The sequence below is a fragment of the Rhea pennata genome, chromosome 1 (assembly GCF_028389875.1).
Source record: "Rhea pennata isolate bPtePen1 chromosome 1, bPtePen1.pri, whole genome shotgun sequence".
NCBI lineage: Eukaryota > Metazoa > Chordata > Aves > Rheiformes > Rheidae > Rhea > Rhea pennata.
The window spans coordinates 965256-980297 of record NC_084663.1 but is presented as its reverse complement, the minus strand read 5'-3'; the positions used below and the strand labels follow the sequence as shown (position 1 = coordinate 980297).

Genomic DNA, 15042 nt, shown 5'->3' with positions numbered 1-15042 from the left:
AAGCTTTTGATGCCCCTTAAAAATCTTTCCTGTGAACTAGTCTAACTACTGAGCTTTTGGCTTCTGTAACCTTCTGTGGCATTAATTTCCATGGGATCCTTTTTTTTTTTCCACTCAGAATGTAATTAGTACTTTTTTGCATGCTTTTAAATTGGCTGCTTGATAAATCTATTAGATGCCCTCATTCTTGCATTTATAGGAAGCTTAATAATTTACTATTCACCTCCTTAATAACATTAATGCCCTTTTTTAGTACTACTACTTTTTCTGAGCTGAAGTTGTTTTATATAGTGTATCTATCATAGGAAGCTGTATTTGTTCTAGTTCTTGCAGTTTCTTTTAAGAGGAGCTCAGACCAGCTGTACTTGTTCTAGCTGTAGCTTCTCTCTTAAAAGCTAAACAGACCAACACTCAAGATGCGGACACATAGTCACAAAATGATGTAATCCCTTCTGTTTGTTTGTCTATTCTTTTTTTGTAATTTTTGATGTTACTTTTACCTCTTTGGCTGCTGCTCTATATTGAAATCCTTGAACAGAGGCTCACAGATCTTTTCCAAATGGCTGTAACAAACAGTCTGTTTTATTTGTGTGTTAAAATGTCACATTCCTTCAGAAGGGTTGCTGTGCATCACAGAAGCAGGCTGCTCATTTGCTTCGTCCTGGCTGCAGCACATGGGCTAAGCGAAACCCTCTGGAAGGAGGGGAGAGGGCTCCTTCCTGGAGTGGCTGAACATGCTAGGGGGAAACTCTGAGGATGGGGAGCGGGCAAGCAGAAGCACGAGCGTGTGGAAGTTCAGCAAGAAAAGCTTGCAGTGCACTAGAGCATGGGAGATGTCAGAGATGAACAAGGGGCAGACGAACAGCCTGGCTTTGGAACTGGTGGAGAACGAGAAGCTTCCTGAGGACGCAGGAGAGACTGCAGATGTTAACTGAACCCAGAAAGCTCCCGAGTGAGACTGACCTGACTCTAGAGGAAAGGACTTGCTGGCTAGAACATGGCAAAGAATCCTCTGCTTGTGTCCCTTTTCAAAAGGAAAATTCACTTGATATGATGCAGTTGCTGCTCAGATAACGTCTGTTGGTGGTGTTTGTAAGCCCTGATAGTGTTGCTTTTTTTTTGGGGGGGGGGGGTGCCCACTGTAAAGAAAGGATTTGGGTGTGTCTATCCAAAACTACTGGATGCCCGCAGGTCCCAGAGTGATGTTAACTAATTTAGAGGTCTTTGTTCCATGGTGGGCTTTCTTCCATGATTAGTACCTTGCATTTTTCAGTACTGAACTTTCAGTACTGCATTTCAGTACTGGACTACATTTTATTGCCCAGCTGCTTATTAACATGAAATCCTTCTGCAGCTGTTCATGTCATCTTTGGTTAGATTTAAGCTAAGTATTTTTGTATCACTGGTAAATATTGCTAGCTTGCTATTCATCTCTCTTCTGAGATTGCTTATGAATACGTTGAACAGTACAAGTTATTTTGGGAACTTATTTGCTACTCTTCTCTGTACTCTTTTTATTTCTTTGTTTTAACCAATTGCAATTCATAAGAAACTAAACTTTTCCTCCACAATGGCAGCAGGGAGGGATTACAGAATCACAGAATCAGTAAGGTTGGAGGGGACCTCTGGATAGATGGTTCATCTATCAATTTAGTCCAACCTCCCAAAGATTTCCTGTTGTTGGTTCCACTGGGGCTTGAACCCAGGACCTTCTGCATGTAAAGCAGATGTGATGACCACTACATTTTCTTTAAAGTTGCTCAGGGAAGCCCCTGCAAAATATTTTTGAGGAAATTAGAATGAACTATCAATCTTACTGTCCTTGTGCATATGAGTCCTTCAAAAATTCAAGTTTGTGAGGCCCAACTTTCTCTGGTCCTGATACTTCATTGTTTTTATTACTGTGCTAGTATCCTTAAGCCAGTTCTAGATTTCAAGCTGAACAAATCAGAGTGATACTTTATTCCCTGAAATTGGCTGTTCAGCAATTGCATTTCAGAGCTCTTAAGTTGAGAACCATCTTGTCCCAGTGACTTGTTGCCCTCTGATTTACTGATATGTTGTAAAACTTTGTGTTGATAATTTTGTTAGAATCTAGATTTTTTTTCCCCTCTACCCTTGCTTGAGGTGGCTTTACTTCAGTTTTCTTTTTCTCCTCTATAATGCAAGTGTAAGTATTCAATAAATACTTTCTTTTTAAAAAGAAGTAGAATAATGTACTCTCTCTGCATCCCCATGTATTTCAACTTACTAAGTGGAAAGTTTAAAGTATTTTATCAGGAATGGGCTTGCTTAAAAAAGATAAATAGATAAAAATAATATTCCCCTGGTTTCTGGGAGTTGCCTGTGGTGAATTCTGGGCCTCCTATGTTCCTTTTTACTGATCTTGGAATACTGAGAGCACTTAAATTAATAAAATAATGCAAATACAGAGTTTGAATAAGGCACATTCACCTGAATTTTTATGGGAAATAGGAGATGAGGTGTGTATGTGTGTATTTTCTTGACAGCCAAAGAAATGTTAAAGAAATGTTGCAAGATTTTGTAGGTTTTGTAGGTTTTGTGATACCTATAAATACTACCTTTTTCTTGGTGAATTTTAACTACCTTCTAATTTTGCAGACTTCTATTTTTTTTTTCCCTAGGAAAAGTAGGTATTTCTCTACCAAACCTAAGGGGTCTCAGAAGAAGCCTCTGTAAAAGAACTGCCTACCTGCCCCCACCCCTAACAAAATGGTTAACTAAAACCAGGGCACAAAGTGAAAATCACTGATAAATAAGGTGAAGTGAGACAAAAGAGGTAAAAATGTAATTACTAAAGCCCTCGGAGGCGAGCAAGGAGATTTTTGACATTATACTTCTGTGAAGAGTGACTTTAAAACAAACATACCCCATGGAAGGGAACGTAGGGTTGACTTGAATGCACTGAAGGGAGAAAACTGCTTTGACAAAGCTGCTATAAGCTAGGTTTGAAGATAAGCTTGCATAGTTTCAAAGCTAGAACCTGAAAAATAAGGTTACCCCAACTAATATTTTTACTATTCAAAACTGTTAAACACTTGTATTCTGTTCAGTTTTTGTTCTTTCCTATTACCTATCTGCTTAGTAGCCTGCTTTTTTTTAATACCCCTTAGAGTACAGATAGTCTTAGAATCATAGAATCAGTAAGGTTGGAAGGGACCTCTGGAGATGATCTAGTCCAACCTCCCCGCTCAGCAGGGTCACCTAGAGCATGGTAGAGAGGGTTGCATCCAGGCGGCCCTTGAAGATCTCCACAGAAGGAGACTCCACAACCTCTCTGGGCAACCTGTGCCAGTGCTCCATCACTCTCACAGGGAAGAAATTCCCCCTCACCTTCAGGTGGAACTTGCTGTGGTTCAATTTCTGTCCACTGCCTCTTGTCCTGTCACATGGGACAACTGAAAAGAGTTTGTCCCCGTCCCCTTGACACCCTCCCTTCAGGTACTTGTACACATTGATCAGATCCCCCCTCAATCTTCTCTTCCCCAGGCTGAAGAGGCCCAGCTCTCGCAGCCTTTCCTCATAGGGCAGGTGCTCCAGCCCTCTGATCATCTTTGTAGCCCTACACTGGACTCTCTCCAGTAGCTCCATGTCGCTCTTGTACTGGGGAGCCCAGAACTGGACACAGTACTCGAGGTGAGGCCTCCCCAGGGCTGAGGAGAGGGGCAGGATCACCTCCCTCGACCTGCTGGCAACACCCTTCCCAATGCACCCCAGGACACCATTGGCCTTCTTGGCCACAAGCGCACGTTGCTGGCTCATAGTCAACTTGTAAATGTCTGGGAAGCACCTGCCTTCCTCAAAAGCAGTTCATTATCCTAAATGTATAAAATCAGTTTCCTGTACAAAATGTTCTGAATGTGATATGTTGCTGTGAATTGTAACATGGAGTTGTGTTTTTTTAAAATCATATAGTATGTCAGATCTTTGTGTTGATGGCAGCCTTCAGTGAAGTGACGTTTATTCTGTCAACTTAAGACTTAAACTAAATATTCTTTATTTTTGGGACACCAAGCAAGAGCAGAAGAAAACTAACAAATCGAAGGACATCAAGGCGGATTGTCATCGATAGGCTGCAAAGCACATTTTAGATTATATACAAGGCTGTTTCTCTGTATTGCTTGTCTTGCAATCTGTAACTTAGCCCCTAACCAGTGCAGGATAGTCACATCCTCTGCTCTTACTCTATAGCTGTCTTTCAATAAAAGTTTTCTAGAACTCTGTGGTGTCAGTAATTTTACATACTTACGATATTAAAGATGCAGAGGCTGGAGGGGGAAAATGCTTTTCATGAGTACAGATTGAAAATATACCTGAATTATTTTGGGTGTAAATTATAATATAATTTATAAAGAAAGCATTTGGTAAGCTTGTTGTCCAAATAAAATTACCTGAGGGCTGGGCATCAAGGGTGCCAGTGTGATTGAATTAACTCCTTAAAAATAAGCAAGTTGGATCTTCAATTTTACACCACTTTAAGGAACTTGAATGAAAATTTGTGTGTGAACAGCACTGATCCTATTTGATTTAATCTGGAGACATTCCAAAGGTGTTAAGATCATTATCAGTAACTGCTTCACAGCTGATGAAGGCGCTTGGGAAACTAAGGCCTCAAGTCTCTTTTAAACTTGGTTATAAACAGCGTATCTAACTGATTCTGAGATAGAATTGTTTAATAGCCTTTATCATCTTCCACACCACACTGATCTATACTTCTATAAATGCTTTTAATCACCACAACAAATGAAGAACAATCCTTACAAAATGCAGCCGCATTTTCAAGCCTTCCGCACAGTCTAGGTTCTTGTTGGAGCAGAAAGATCTTGAGCTTCTGCCTTTGCAGGATGTAAGCAGAGCGTGTTGTTGCTTGTTGCCTTTCTAGTGCTGAAGAAAAACCTGCAGATGGGACAAGCATCATCATAACAATTATAAATACATTTCATTTTTTTCTAGAATATAAGGGCTAGAAACATCTTTAGAAGAAAAATACCAGGAGTTACCTTGAGCAACAAGAATGAGAACTTTAAGTATAAAGGTGTTAGAATCAAATACAGCTTTTCCTTGTCTGGAGAAGGAAAGTGAAACTTGAAGCTGTGTTGCTTGAATTGTTTTGAGTATCTGTACGTTTTCTGTAAGCAGTCTGTTGGTACCTCAAACCGCTTGATAATAATGTTGCTTCTTACTGCCTTCTGACATGACTTAAAATGTTCAGCCTGTATCTCTTGGCTTTTCTGGGTTCTGTGGAAATTGTTATCCAGTGATTGTTCAGGATTAGAAGCCCAAGGTGTCTTCTCTTAAAGATATCAGTCAAATAGTTCAGCAAAGAGCAGGAGAAGTAAGATGATATATTAGAGTTTCAATACCTTTTCTTGATGAAGTGATTTTTTTTTTTCCCCTGTTCTCGCTATTGTTACTTATTTTGGGATAGTGTATGGGATGTTGGTGATAACCATGAAATCCTGGGAAAGATGATAGGAGAACTCATACACCTGTATTGCTTTTCTGATCAGGAATGTTAATTTAAAGCTTGTTAGAATCTGATAAGAGATATGCAGCAAGCTTCCCTGGAGTGAGGACCTAATCAAAGGTTAGTAAATTTTGAGTCGTCTTAGGAGACTTGAGTGCTTCTTCGTTGTTTTAGATCTGGATAGTTAAAGCTGTACATGAGATGATACCACATCAACCCCTCTTGTAAGGCCAAGAGGCAAAGAAGTGAAAAAGCTTGATTCCTTTAGAGGAGAGAGATGTTATCAGCCTTTCTACAGATGTACTGTTAAACTAAATACACCTGGTTAAGTCTGACTTTCAAAACTCTCTCTGACTACCACAACTCACTAAAAAATTCTGTAGAAACATGGCGACAGCCTCAAATTCCTACTGGTAGATAGACAACTAGTTGTACATATCTCCTTCATAAGGTTCCCTCTTCTTTGCTACTGTGTAAGTATAGTTTGGATATAGTAGCATGTTGCATGTTGAGTATGGTCACAATGTTTCTCCTGTTGATAGATTTCTGGGGGTTCCAGGAGGCTATAGAGGCCCTGCTATTATAAGGGCTGTGATCTCCTCAGCATGAATGAATGAGTGCACAAAGCAGTTTATGCTAAAAAGACAAAGAGCAAACCAAGTTCTGTAAGAATTTTCAGTAATTTGATAAGAGGAAGCTATGCTGGCCACAGAATTATTCTTCCTCCTTCTGTGACCAGCATATAGTGTCCAGCCTTTGCACAAGAGGCATGGGTTCTGAAGGGAGCCACTTCTGCTTTTGGCCTCATTCAGTTACTGTGCACCGTGAGGTTTGGTGGTAACTGAGTTATTTGTGGTGAACAGAGTATACTTCATTTCCTAAGCTCTTATTTACTGACTTCCCTACACGGATATATTTAATATGACCATTTCCAAAACTAGCTTTTGCAGTAGAAAATAAAACATGCCTCAGCTTCAGAGAAACTTCTCGTTCATGCTTGATGAGAGGGCCTGAAAGAGCCATGCGTTGTTAGATCATTCAGAAACTGCTTTAACCACCTCTCTATCAAAACCTAAAACTAGAAAACACAACTTTATATAGTGCTTAACAGTAGCAGGCATTTGGAGTTGAGAGTTAGCATCCAACCTTTTTGGGCTGTTTTGTCTTGGAACTTGGCAGTTTTTTTTTTCTTCAGCATCAGATGTCAAAGTTGCCTCTAATTTGGGTTGATTGCCACATATGAAAAAGCATTCTGCTTTCACTAGCAATATGCCTGCTTCTGGGCAGAGACCTGCCTGGTCTCTGTCTGCTTCTCATTAGGTACAATTGCTTTGTATTCCTTGACTTTCCGTTAGTGGTTTCCAGTATTTAATGTTTCATGTTTTAGGAGTTCCTCAAGTTTAAGTTAACATTTCCTGTTTATGCTATCTTTAGGACTGTGGTGAAGGTTGGCTGTGGTGAAACTTCATAAATCATGTATCATCAGAATCAATTGTATTTACAATTTATTGCATTCATAATACTCAGGAACTCTCTAGCTATCTCAATTTCTCTCTCCTTTTTTCCTGTTACTCATTAGGCCTTTTTTCTTATCAACAGTTTGGAAGGAGATGAAGAAGCACTTGTTGAATTACAAAAAGAAGGTGAATTTATTTACTAATGCCAAAGAAGAAAAAATAGCTTTTTCTCTCATTCTTGGTTTCTGGTTCTGCAAGGCCGTAATATCATTTAAGCATGTGGATGACTCTAGCTTCTGTGGTTCCTAGTGTAGGTCCTGCAGTTTGTGATTAATGGTGCTTAAGTTTTTCACAGTAGCTTAGGTTTCTTATGCAGAGATCCTATTTCTCACTGGTGCTTCTGTTTAATATCCATACCTTGCAGAGAGTAAGCACCTTGCTAGTTATAATAGCTTACTTAAAGTGAAACAAGTTTTTAAAAAAATAATTAGCTAGTCACTGCCGAACAGGGACTGTTACTTTACTAGAGTTACAAATTTATTTAATCATGAACACTTTTATTATTTTGTTATAGGCATATTAGTCTCTTCCCTGACACAAAAACAAACATTCATCAGGGCAAAGCTTTCTCATCATTCTGAACATTTTTTTTCAGACTCTGTCCTGTATTTTCGAGACATTTCCATGTGCTCCAGCAGTTATATTGTAGTAGGAGGAATTATATTGCAGCAGTAGGTTGTAGAAGAGTGTGCTTCATGCAAAAGTACACGTACTGAAATCAGCATGTACATTATGTGTATGTGTTATCCTGCTGCTTCCACAAATTGAGTAGTTGGGTTTCATCAAGAACTCCCTTCTTCTGCCTTTTTAATGTTTTTAAAATTTCAAGATAGTTTTGATTTAAACAACTCAAATGAGAATCTGCTTCTCTTTCTTCCACATTTTATGCCAGTTTCTGCTGGGAAACTAGTTTGCCAAACATTAGGATGAGGCTAAACTAATTAATGCTGCAATTTGGAAAATTTTTAGGAAATGGCAATGGTCAGGCCCTGTGGGAAATTTTGGTAAGCTTTTTTTTTGGACAATATTTTTTCAATGTTATTTTTCTGTACTTGGACCTACCATAAATAAAACCTATAGCTTGATATTCCTAAGTGACTTTACAATAAAATTGATGCAGGAAGTTTGACTAGGAATGTTTGATATCTGATACATAAAAGGAACTTCATAAATGTGAAGTGGTTTTCTAGCTGTAATATTTGATGAAGATCTTAGCTCTGGTTCCACTGGAGTCAGGATCATATACTTTTTGTGTATGGTGAGGCCTCATCTGGAGTACCGTGTCCTGTCCTGGGCTCCCCAGTACAAGAGAGACGTGGAGCTACTGGAGAGAGTCCAGTGTAGGGCTACAAAGATGATCCGAGGGCTGGAGCACCTGCCCTACGAGGAACGGCTGCGAGAGCTGGGCCTCTTCAGCCTGGGGAAGAGAAGACTGAGGGGGGATCTGATCAATGTGTACAAGTACCTGAAGGGAGGGTGTCAAGGGGACGGGGACAAACTCTTTTCAGTTGTCCCATGTGACAGGACAAGAGGCAACGGGCAGAAACTGAACCACAGCAAGTTCTGCCTGAAGGTGAGGGGGAATTTCTTCCCTGTGAGAGTGACGGAGCACTGGACCAGGTTGTCCAGGGAGGTTGTGGAGTCTCCTTCTGTGGAGATCTTCAAGGGCCGCCTGGATGCAACCCTCTCTACCATGCTTTAGGTGACCCTGCTGAGCAGGGCAGTTAGACTTCCAATGTCAACCATTCTATGAGAAGACATACTTAGAAATATTTTTTTCTAAATCTCTGAGATGAATAAGGAGATTGAAAAATAATTATCCTTCAGTTTTCTAAAATTCTGGGGGTTTAGTGGGAAAGTTATACTGAAATGGACCCAGACATTTAAACATAAGTAATTAGAAAATTTGGGTACTTAGCCTTTTAAATTGCCCTAGTAATGACAGTTGTAACTGGAAAGCAGGGCACTTAAATGCTGATGTTTTGTCTAGTTTTATAAAAAACACTTTATTGTTCAAACTAAGCTTAGCATAAGGACGTGGGTCTACGTTACTCTTGTGTTAGCAGCAGATGCGGTAAGATGCCCCCCAGACTTTTCCTACTCCTTTCATTGTGCGGGTTCAGCACTCGGTGGGGCCTCGTTGTGACCTCTTGAAATTACTTGGCTAAAAAAAGCAACTGCCCCCCTCCTTCCCTAACCCTTCATGGAAAAAAAAAGTGTTTTTGTTTGTTTCTAAAAAGGGTTATTTTGCAGTTTTGTCTTCAGATGTAGCTATGTAAGCAGTGCAACTGGCAGAAGATCTGGTGTTGAAATATTTTTGGATGCTGAGGGAATACAAGAAAGAATGGTTCAAGCAAGTGGTCCTGCTGCTGCTGAAAGAGTAATGTGGGTTAGGTAAAAGCATTGTGACCCTGTTGTATACAACTACACATTTAGATGTTTTGGGAATGTAGAAGATTCATCTCTCTCAAACATTTATTTCCTTTTTTAAGATACGTTTTAGCTCAGCAGAGTTAGTATACAGAAGTTGTTTTTATTTTGCTTGAACTATGCTTATCCTCTTTTTCAATGGGAAATAACATTTAGTCCCTTATTTTCTCAAGTATTAATGACTTTATTTCTCAAAAAGCATTTTTGGTCTCTGTAGCCTCCAACAGGATGCTGTTGCTTCAGAGTCTCATTTCACCTGCTCTTCTGTGTATCATCTTAAGCCAAGGATGCACTGCCTCGTTGTGCACTGGCACAGGGCTCCTTTTCTTTCGGAAGCTGTTTTTGCTATTCGTTAGACTTGTGTGAATGTTGTGGAGACATGGATCTTGAGTGAGGGTGAGATAATGTCTGAGGAAGAATTTAGTCTGAAGCACTTAATAGTTAGAAATGAAAGGCTATACACAAAATCTCAGATAATGAAATGACTTAGCTGCTTTTTCAAGCACAGCCATCTGTTGATGAGGAATTGAAGTTATCTTATGCTTTCAGAGTCTTCATAGATTATTACTAGGAACGAAGGAAGAGGCAAATTATACCATCTTGCTCCCTATAAGTAACAATTAAAGATATGGCAACGAAAAATGAAATAAAGTTCAATAATTTAAATTGTGCCAAACTAGTCTGAGCTGTTTCTTTCTGATATTCTGAACAAAAGAAGTTTCATAAATCTTGTTTTTTGTGGGTATCATAAAGATATTTGGTATGCTTGTCATAACTTAAGATTATGGAAAGTCATAATTGGTTGAAGAATTGTAGTGGATTAGCCAGTTCCTTAGGTGAGATGTTAAAAAATCCTAAGAGAAAATATTAAGCTGAGTGAAGACCACTGGAAGACTTTCTTAAGGATCAGTGAGGACATTATCTTATTCTGATACAATTAACGTCTGTTGTAAATGTAGAAGTTTATTGGGGAAACTAACTGAAAAAGCGTAAGTAGCAGTTAAGAGTTCATAAAAAGAAGAAACAGGAAAGGAAGGAAAGGATTAGAGGCAGAAATAGGATGAAAATCAGTAATATGAAGCACAGTTCTCCGTACTTAGTGAAAATTGGTCGATGGGGAATATTCACACCGTTCTGCATGGCAATAGTGAAACCTGGTCTGATACGCAGTGTACAGTTGCGGTCACTCACTGATGACTGCTGCCAAGCGCAGTAGATGCGTAGAGGGGATGTAAGAGTAGACCAGAGGTTAAGCATTGGGAGAGCTCTGTTAGAGCAGGGAAGTTCTGTAAGTGTTTCCAAGTAGACTTAGCAGGGACAAAAAGTATAGCTGGGGCAGTGTGGACCCCTGATTATGAAAGATACCTTATTGTGGTTTTGTGAGACTAAAATCCAGCTCAAATGAGTTTTTATTAGTCGTAATTTTTTAATATATGCAGTGTATCACTGTTATCATTTTTGCAAAGAACTGCGTCAAAATCTTTTATATTTAGCTGTTTCTGTGTGAAACTTCCTGCTTTCAGCAAATACTCATGAAGAGTTGAGATCCAAAAAGTGCAAGAAAATGAAGCTGTATTTCAGTTTCTATTTCTAACTTTGATTTATAGTATCTTTTTGCTGCTTCTGTTATTGGTAAGTGCCTGTTAGTCCCAATGCCAGGACCTAGTAAAACGTGCGAATCCATCCTAATTTACAAGTGAATGTCTGGAGATTGTTAAGTATTGTCCCTTTTAGGATGGTCAGGAATAAAATTTGTGCATTAGTTTACAGATCAAATGTTTACTGCCCAGCTGTATACACTTTAGGTGTATACAGAATGGTTGAGGTTGCAAGGGACCTCTGGAGATTATCTAGTCCAACCTGCTGCTCATGTAGTTCAGCTATAGGTTTCCTGACATTATTATCAATCACAGTATCCAGTAGGTTTTTTCTAATGCTTTGCAGTTATGGTCTATCTTTATTTGTCTCTTGTCTTTATATATGGATTGGAGACCTTTCTCCATTTACACAAATCATTGATTGCTGCCATTTTGGCCCATGAGCAGGGTTCTGAAGAACCTTAGTAAGGATACAAAAAAAAAAAAAATCCTTTAATGCAAACTGTTAATAAAGGATATGTTTTGCCTGTCTGTGAACAGCCTTGACCCTAATCCAGCAAAGCATTTGTATGTATGAATGTACTCTTTGATTTCCATTCTAGTGATTTCAGTTCAAGCTACTTGCAGTTTCATGCATATATCCTCTGCCTTGTTGATGTAAGACAGCTGTAGTCTAAGTAGTGTTAGTTTTCTGATGTTAAAAGTTTTTTTTAAAAGAGTTTAAGTGATTTTTACATGCTCACTAGCAGTTGTATTATAAGGTATTCCGTTCAGAATACCTACTATTATGCAATACAAAGGAGGAGGAAATAGCTGAGAATTGCCTTGTGAAGACTGAGAATTAATCCCCAGTCTTTTTCCTTACAGCTAGGTGTGCCTCATCATCATGTTCTGGAAGTTTGATTTGAACACAACATCACATGTGGACAAGCTACTGGATAAAGAGGATGTGACACTTCATGAGCTGATGGATGAAGATGACATCTTACAGGAGTGCAAGGCTCAGAACCGTAAGCTGCTGGACTTCCTTTGCCAGCAGCACTGCATGGAGGAGCTGGTCAACCTCATCACACATGAGCCCCCTGTGGATATGGATGAGAAAGTCCGCTTCAAGTAGGTATTCATTTTCTATTCTGTAGGCAGAAAACTGGGTAAGAGATCTTGAGGTAGGAAACTTACTGGTGCAAGATGGATGTAATCTTTTAGGTCGTTGAAAAAGGCTTTCAAATACTCTGAAATATTTCACAACGTTTTGTTATTTGTAGTGAATTTTCGGGAGCTTGTTTCTTTATTCTAAATGATTTTCTAATTAGTTTATCTAAAAAATCATCTCTTGATGTTTATTCAAAATTTTGTAAGCTGTATGATCGGTATCTCAAAGTACCTTCAGTAGATTATTCTGTTACCAAATTGCAAGATATGAAGGAGAGTTATTTTCTGCGAGTTAGCTATTTTGGAACTTGATTAGTTTTCAGTAGTCGAGGCCATGAAAGAAAGTGAGCTGTACAGTGAATAAAAGATGTTGTATTTTTGGTGTGCTACGTTTGCAAAAACTGTTGATTTACTTTAGTGTTTATATAGTTAGTGAGAGGAATTATGTAAAGAGCCTTTTTCCTATGATGGTGACCTCTTTAAATATGTTTGGTTCTCATATCAAGTTGTGTTTATATGTTTTAACTAAGTGTATACTTGAAAAAACTTGCAGTTTGGATTTGGGAAATTTGTTTTTCTTTGCTAAGTTTATTAAAAAAATAAAGGCTGCTCTGTGTATAAATAAATAAGTGAAAATGTGCAAGTTTTTCACTGTAGGAATTGACCAGTATTTCTTATTGCTGTTGTTACTAGAAATCATAGAATCACAGAATCAGTAAGGTTGGAAGGGACCTCTGGAGATCATCTAGTCCAACCTTCCTGCTCGGCAGGGTCACCTAGAGCGTGTTAGACAGGGTTGCTTCCAGGCAGGCCTTGAAGATCTCCAGAAGATCCACAGAAGAAATGATTGTTCGTGTTGTTTAGGTTTATAGCTGGATGAAATGGTCGAAATATTTTTTGGTGACTGTTTCCAGATAAGTGAATGGCAGGAGATGCATTATGTAGCAATGTGGAATATTACATTGCTGTAAAAGGTGAATTATCAGAAAGAACCAGGAGTATTATTTTTGTACTATTGACTTTCAAATGCAATTTTTTTGCAGGTGCTTTTAAACCAGGGACATGGCAGGCAGCTGTGTTTTGACTTTTTGCATTGTTTTCCTGTATCATATCAACATAATTGTTTTCTCGTGGGAGTAATTGGCTGTGTGCTTAATGCCACTCTTTATCCATATTGTTTTCACAGCTAATATGCTGAAACAAACAGAAGCATAAAATCCCTTACTGGAAAGGATGGGCAATACTTTCCTTAGTGCTAAGGCTTAATGAGCTGAGGGAGTGTTGAAAGATATGAGACTTGTGATCCTTTACTGGACTCTATGCGTATTTTGCAGAAGGAGAGGATGAATGATTTCAGTACATTAAATTCATACATTATCCGTATTACTGCAGAGTTGTCTACTTCTTCAGATAGCCAGACTGTATTTTGAAGTCTTGTTCTCTTGAGCTTTTCATGGTTGCTATCACAGGACAATTCTTATCTCTGATCTGTGCGCCATAGGGTAGAAATAGAAACCTCCTCTTAGTCTAAGCAAATAGATTAGGAATAAAGAAGGGTTGGAGGGAGGGAGGGACAGAAACAGAAATCTTCCAAGAAACAAAAATCCTTAATGCAAACCAAGGTGAAGAGGGAAGTTAAGAAAGAGAATGTTTACTTGCAGGCAGCCTTGAATTTCACATGCATGATTATATGCCCTTTCAGCAGGTTTTGAAGGTCTGTGTGTGGTTTAGGCAGCTCAAGGTTTCTAGGGGCCAGGCTGGCTCATCAGGAGATGTAATGAAAGAGTTACGGTGGTGAGAAGAGGCCTGCCTCTGGTGTTGCAGACACCTCTGTCGGCAAGATGGAGGAAAATCTTGTATTGGGAAGACCTTAAGTTGCCAGGAAAAGGAACAAATGCATTTGTGGATCTCTTAATCAAATGATGGCAGCATATCTTCTGTTTCTTCTAAGAGGAGTCCTTAAGGGGCCTCTTAAAAAAGCAGGTATAGCGGTGGGAGATGTGATTATCCAGCGTAGAGAGATAAGTGAGTCTTTGATGGCAATGAGAACCATATGGTGACTTTTTTGCTGAGACAAATAGAACTGATCTTATGAAGCATCTTTTTGGAAATGCTCCCAGTACCATACGTAGACCAAGCAGAGCTGCATTTTCAAAGCATGGTGAGACAGTGGAAAAGGGAAAAGGGATTTAAGCTCGTAAGAATCTGGGAAGCTTTTGAAATAAATTAAATTTAAAGAGGAAGAATGGTCTCTGTCTAAATCCAAATAAAATCCAATTTTTGGCTCTTAGAAAATATTATAACAGTTTTTAAACTGGGGCATGGACGAAACTCAACAAGTAGGAAAAACATGCAACTTAGAATGATGTGTGCTTTAGAACTGGAATCTTTAAAATGCTTTATTCCTGAAATGTCAGTAGGACAGAAGCTCATAAAATTCAGAAAGGAAACTGCAAAGAAGAAAAATCAACAATAAATCCCCATCTACATGTGGTCAGCAAAACCAGAACAAGACAGGTAACAATTAAAGAAGTGTATAACTTAATTGTACTGTAATGCCTGTTTTTTTAAAACAAAATGTGGACATACTAGAGTATCTTATAAACCTGATGAGACAGTACAATATCAGTGTACGGCTTATATAGGAAAAGCAGAGTAGATTGTGCTGAGTGGACAACATGGGAAAGAGAGCTGAGAGTCGAGAGAGCTGAATTAAGTGTAGCGTGGCATCCGTATGCTCTGCAATGATGTGCCTAAATTGAAAGGTAGCAGAGTCATTTCTGACTGTGTGAAACTCAGAGGGAGACTGAAAAGACTGTGAGAGTAGAATGCACAATAATAATGAGAGATTTCATTT

The 15042-nt window shown here is 38.9% G+C and overlaps 1 protein-coding gene across 11 annotated transcripts in view; it reads left to right on the top strand.

Moving 5' to 3' along the window:
* PPP6R2 (protein phosphatase 6 regulatory subunit 2) overlaps positions 1–15042 on the top strand; it is a 109943-nt gene that overhangs the window by 31016 nt on the left and 63885 nt on the right. For 7 of the 11 annotated variants that reach the window (XR_009958872.1, XR_009958868.1, XM_062579432.1 and 4 more), the window contains one exon: positions 11901–12146. Coding sequence is in view for 9 of the 11 variants with exons in the window: in XM_062579432.1 (XP_062435416.1) it covers positions 11920–12146 (227 nt within the window). In the remaining 2 variants the exon portion in view is untranslated. Of the gene's footprint in view, positions 1–615; positions 1093–1122; positions 2782–11900; positions 12147–15042 lie in introns of those variants that run through there. The other 4 variants (XM_062579472.1, XM_062579443.1, XM_062579463.1 and 1 more) reach the window with 3 other exon arrangements.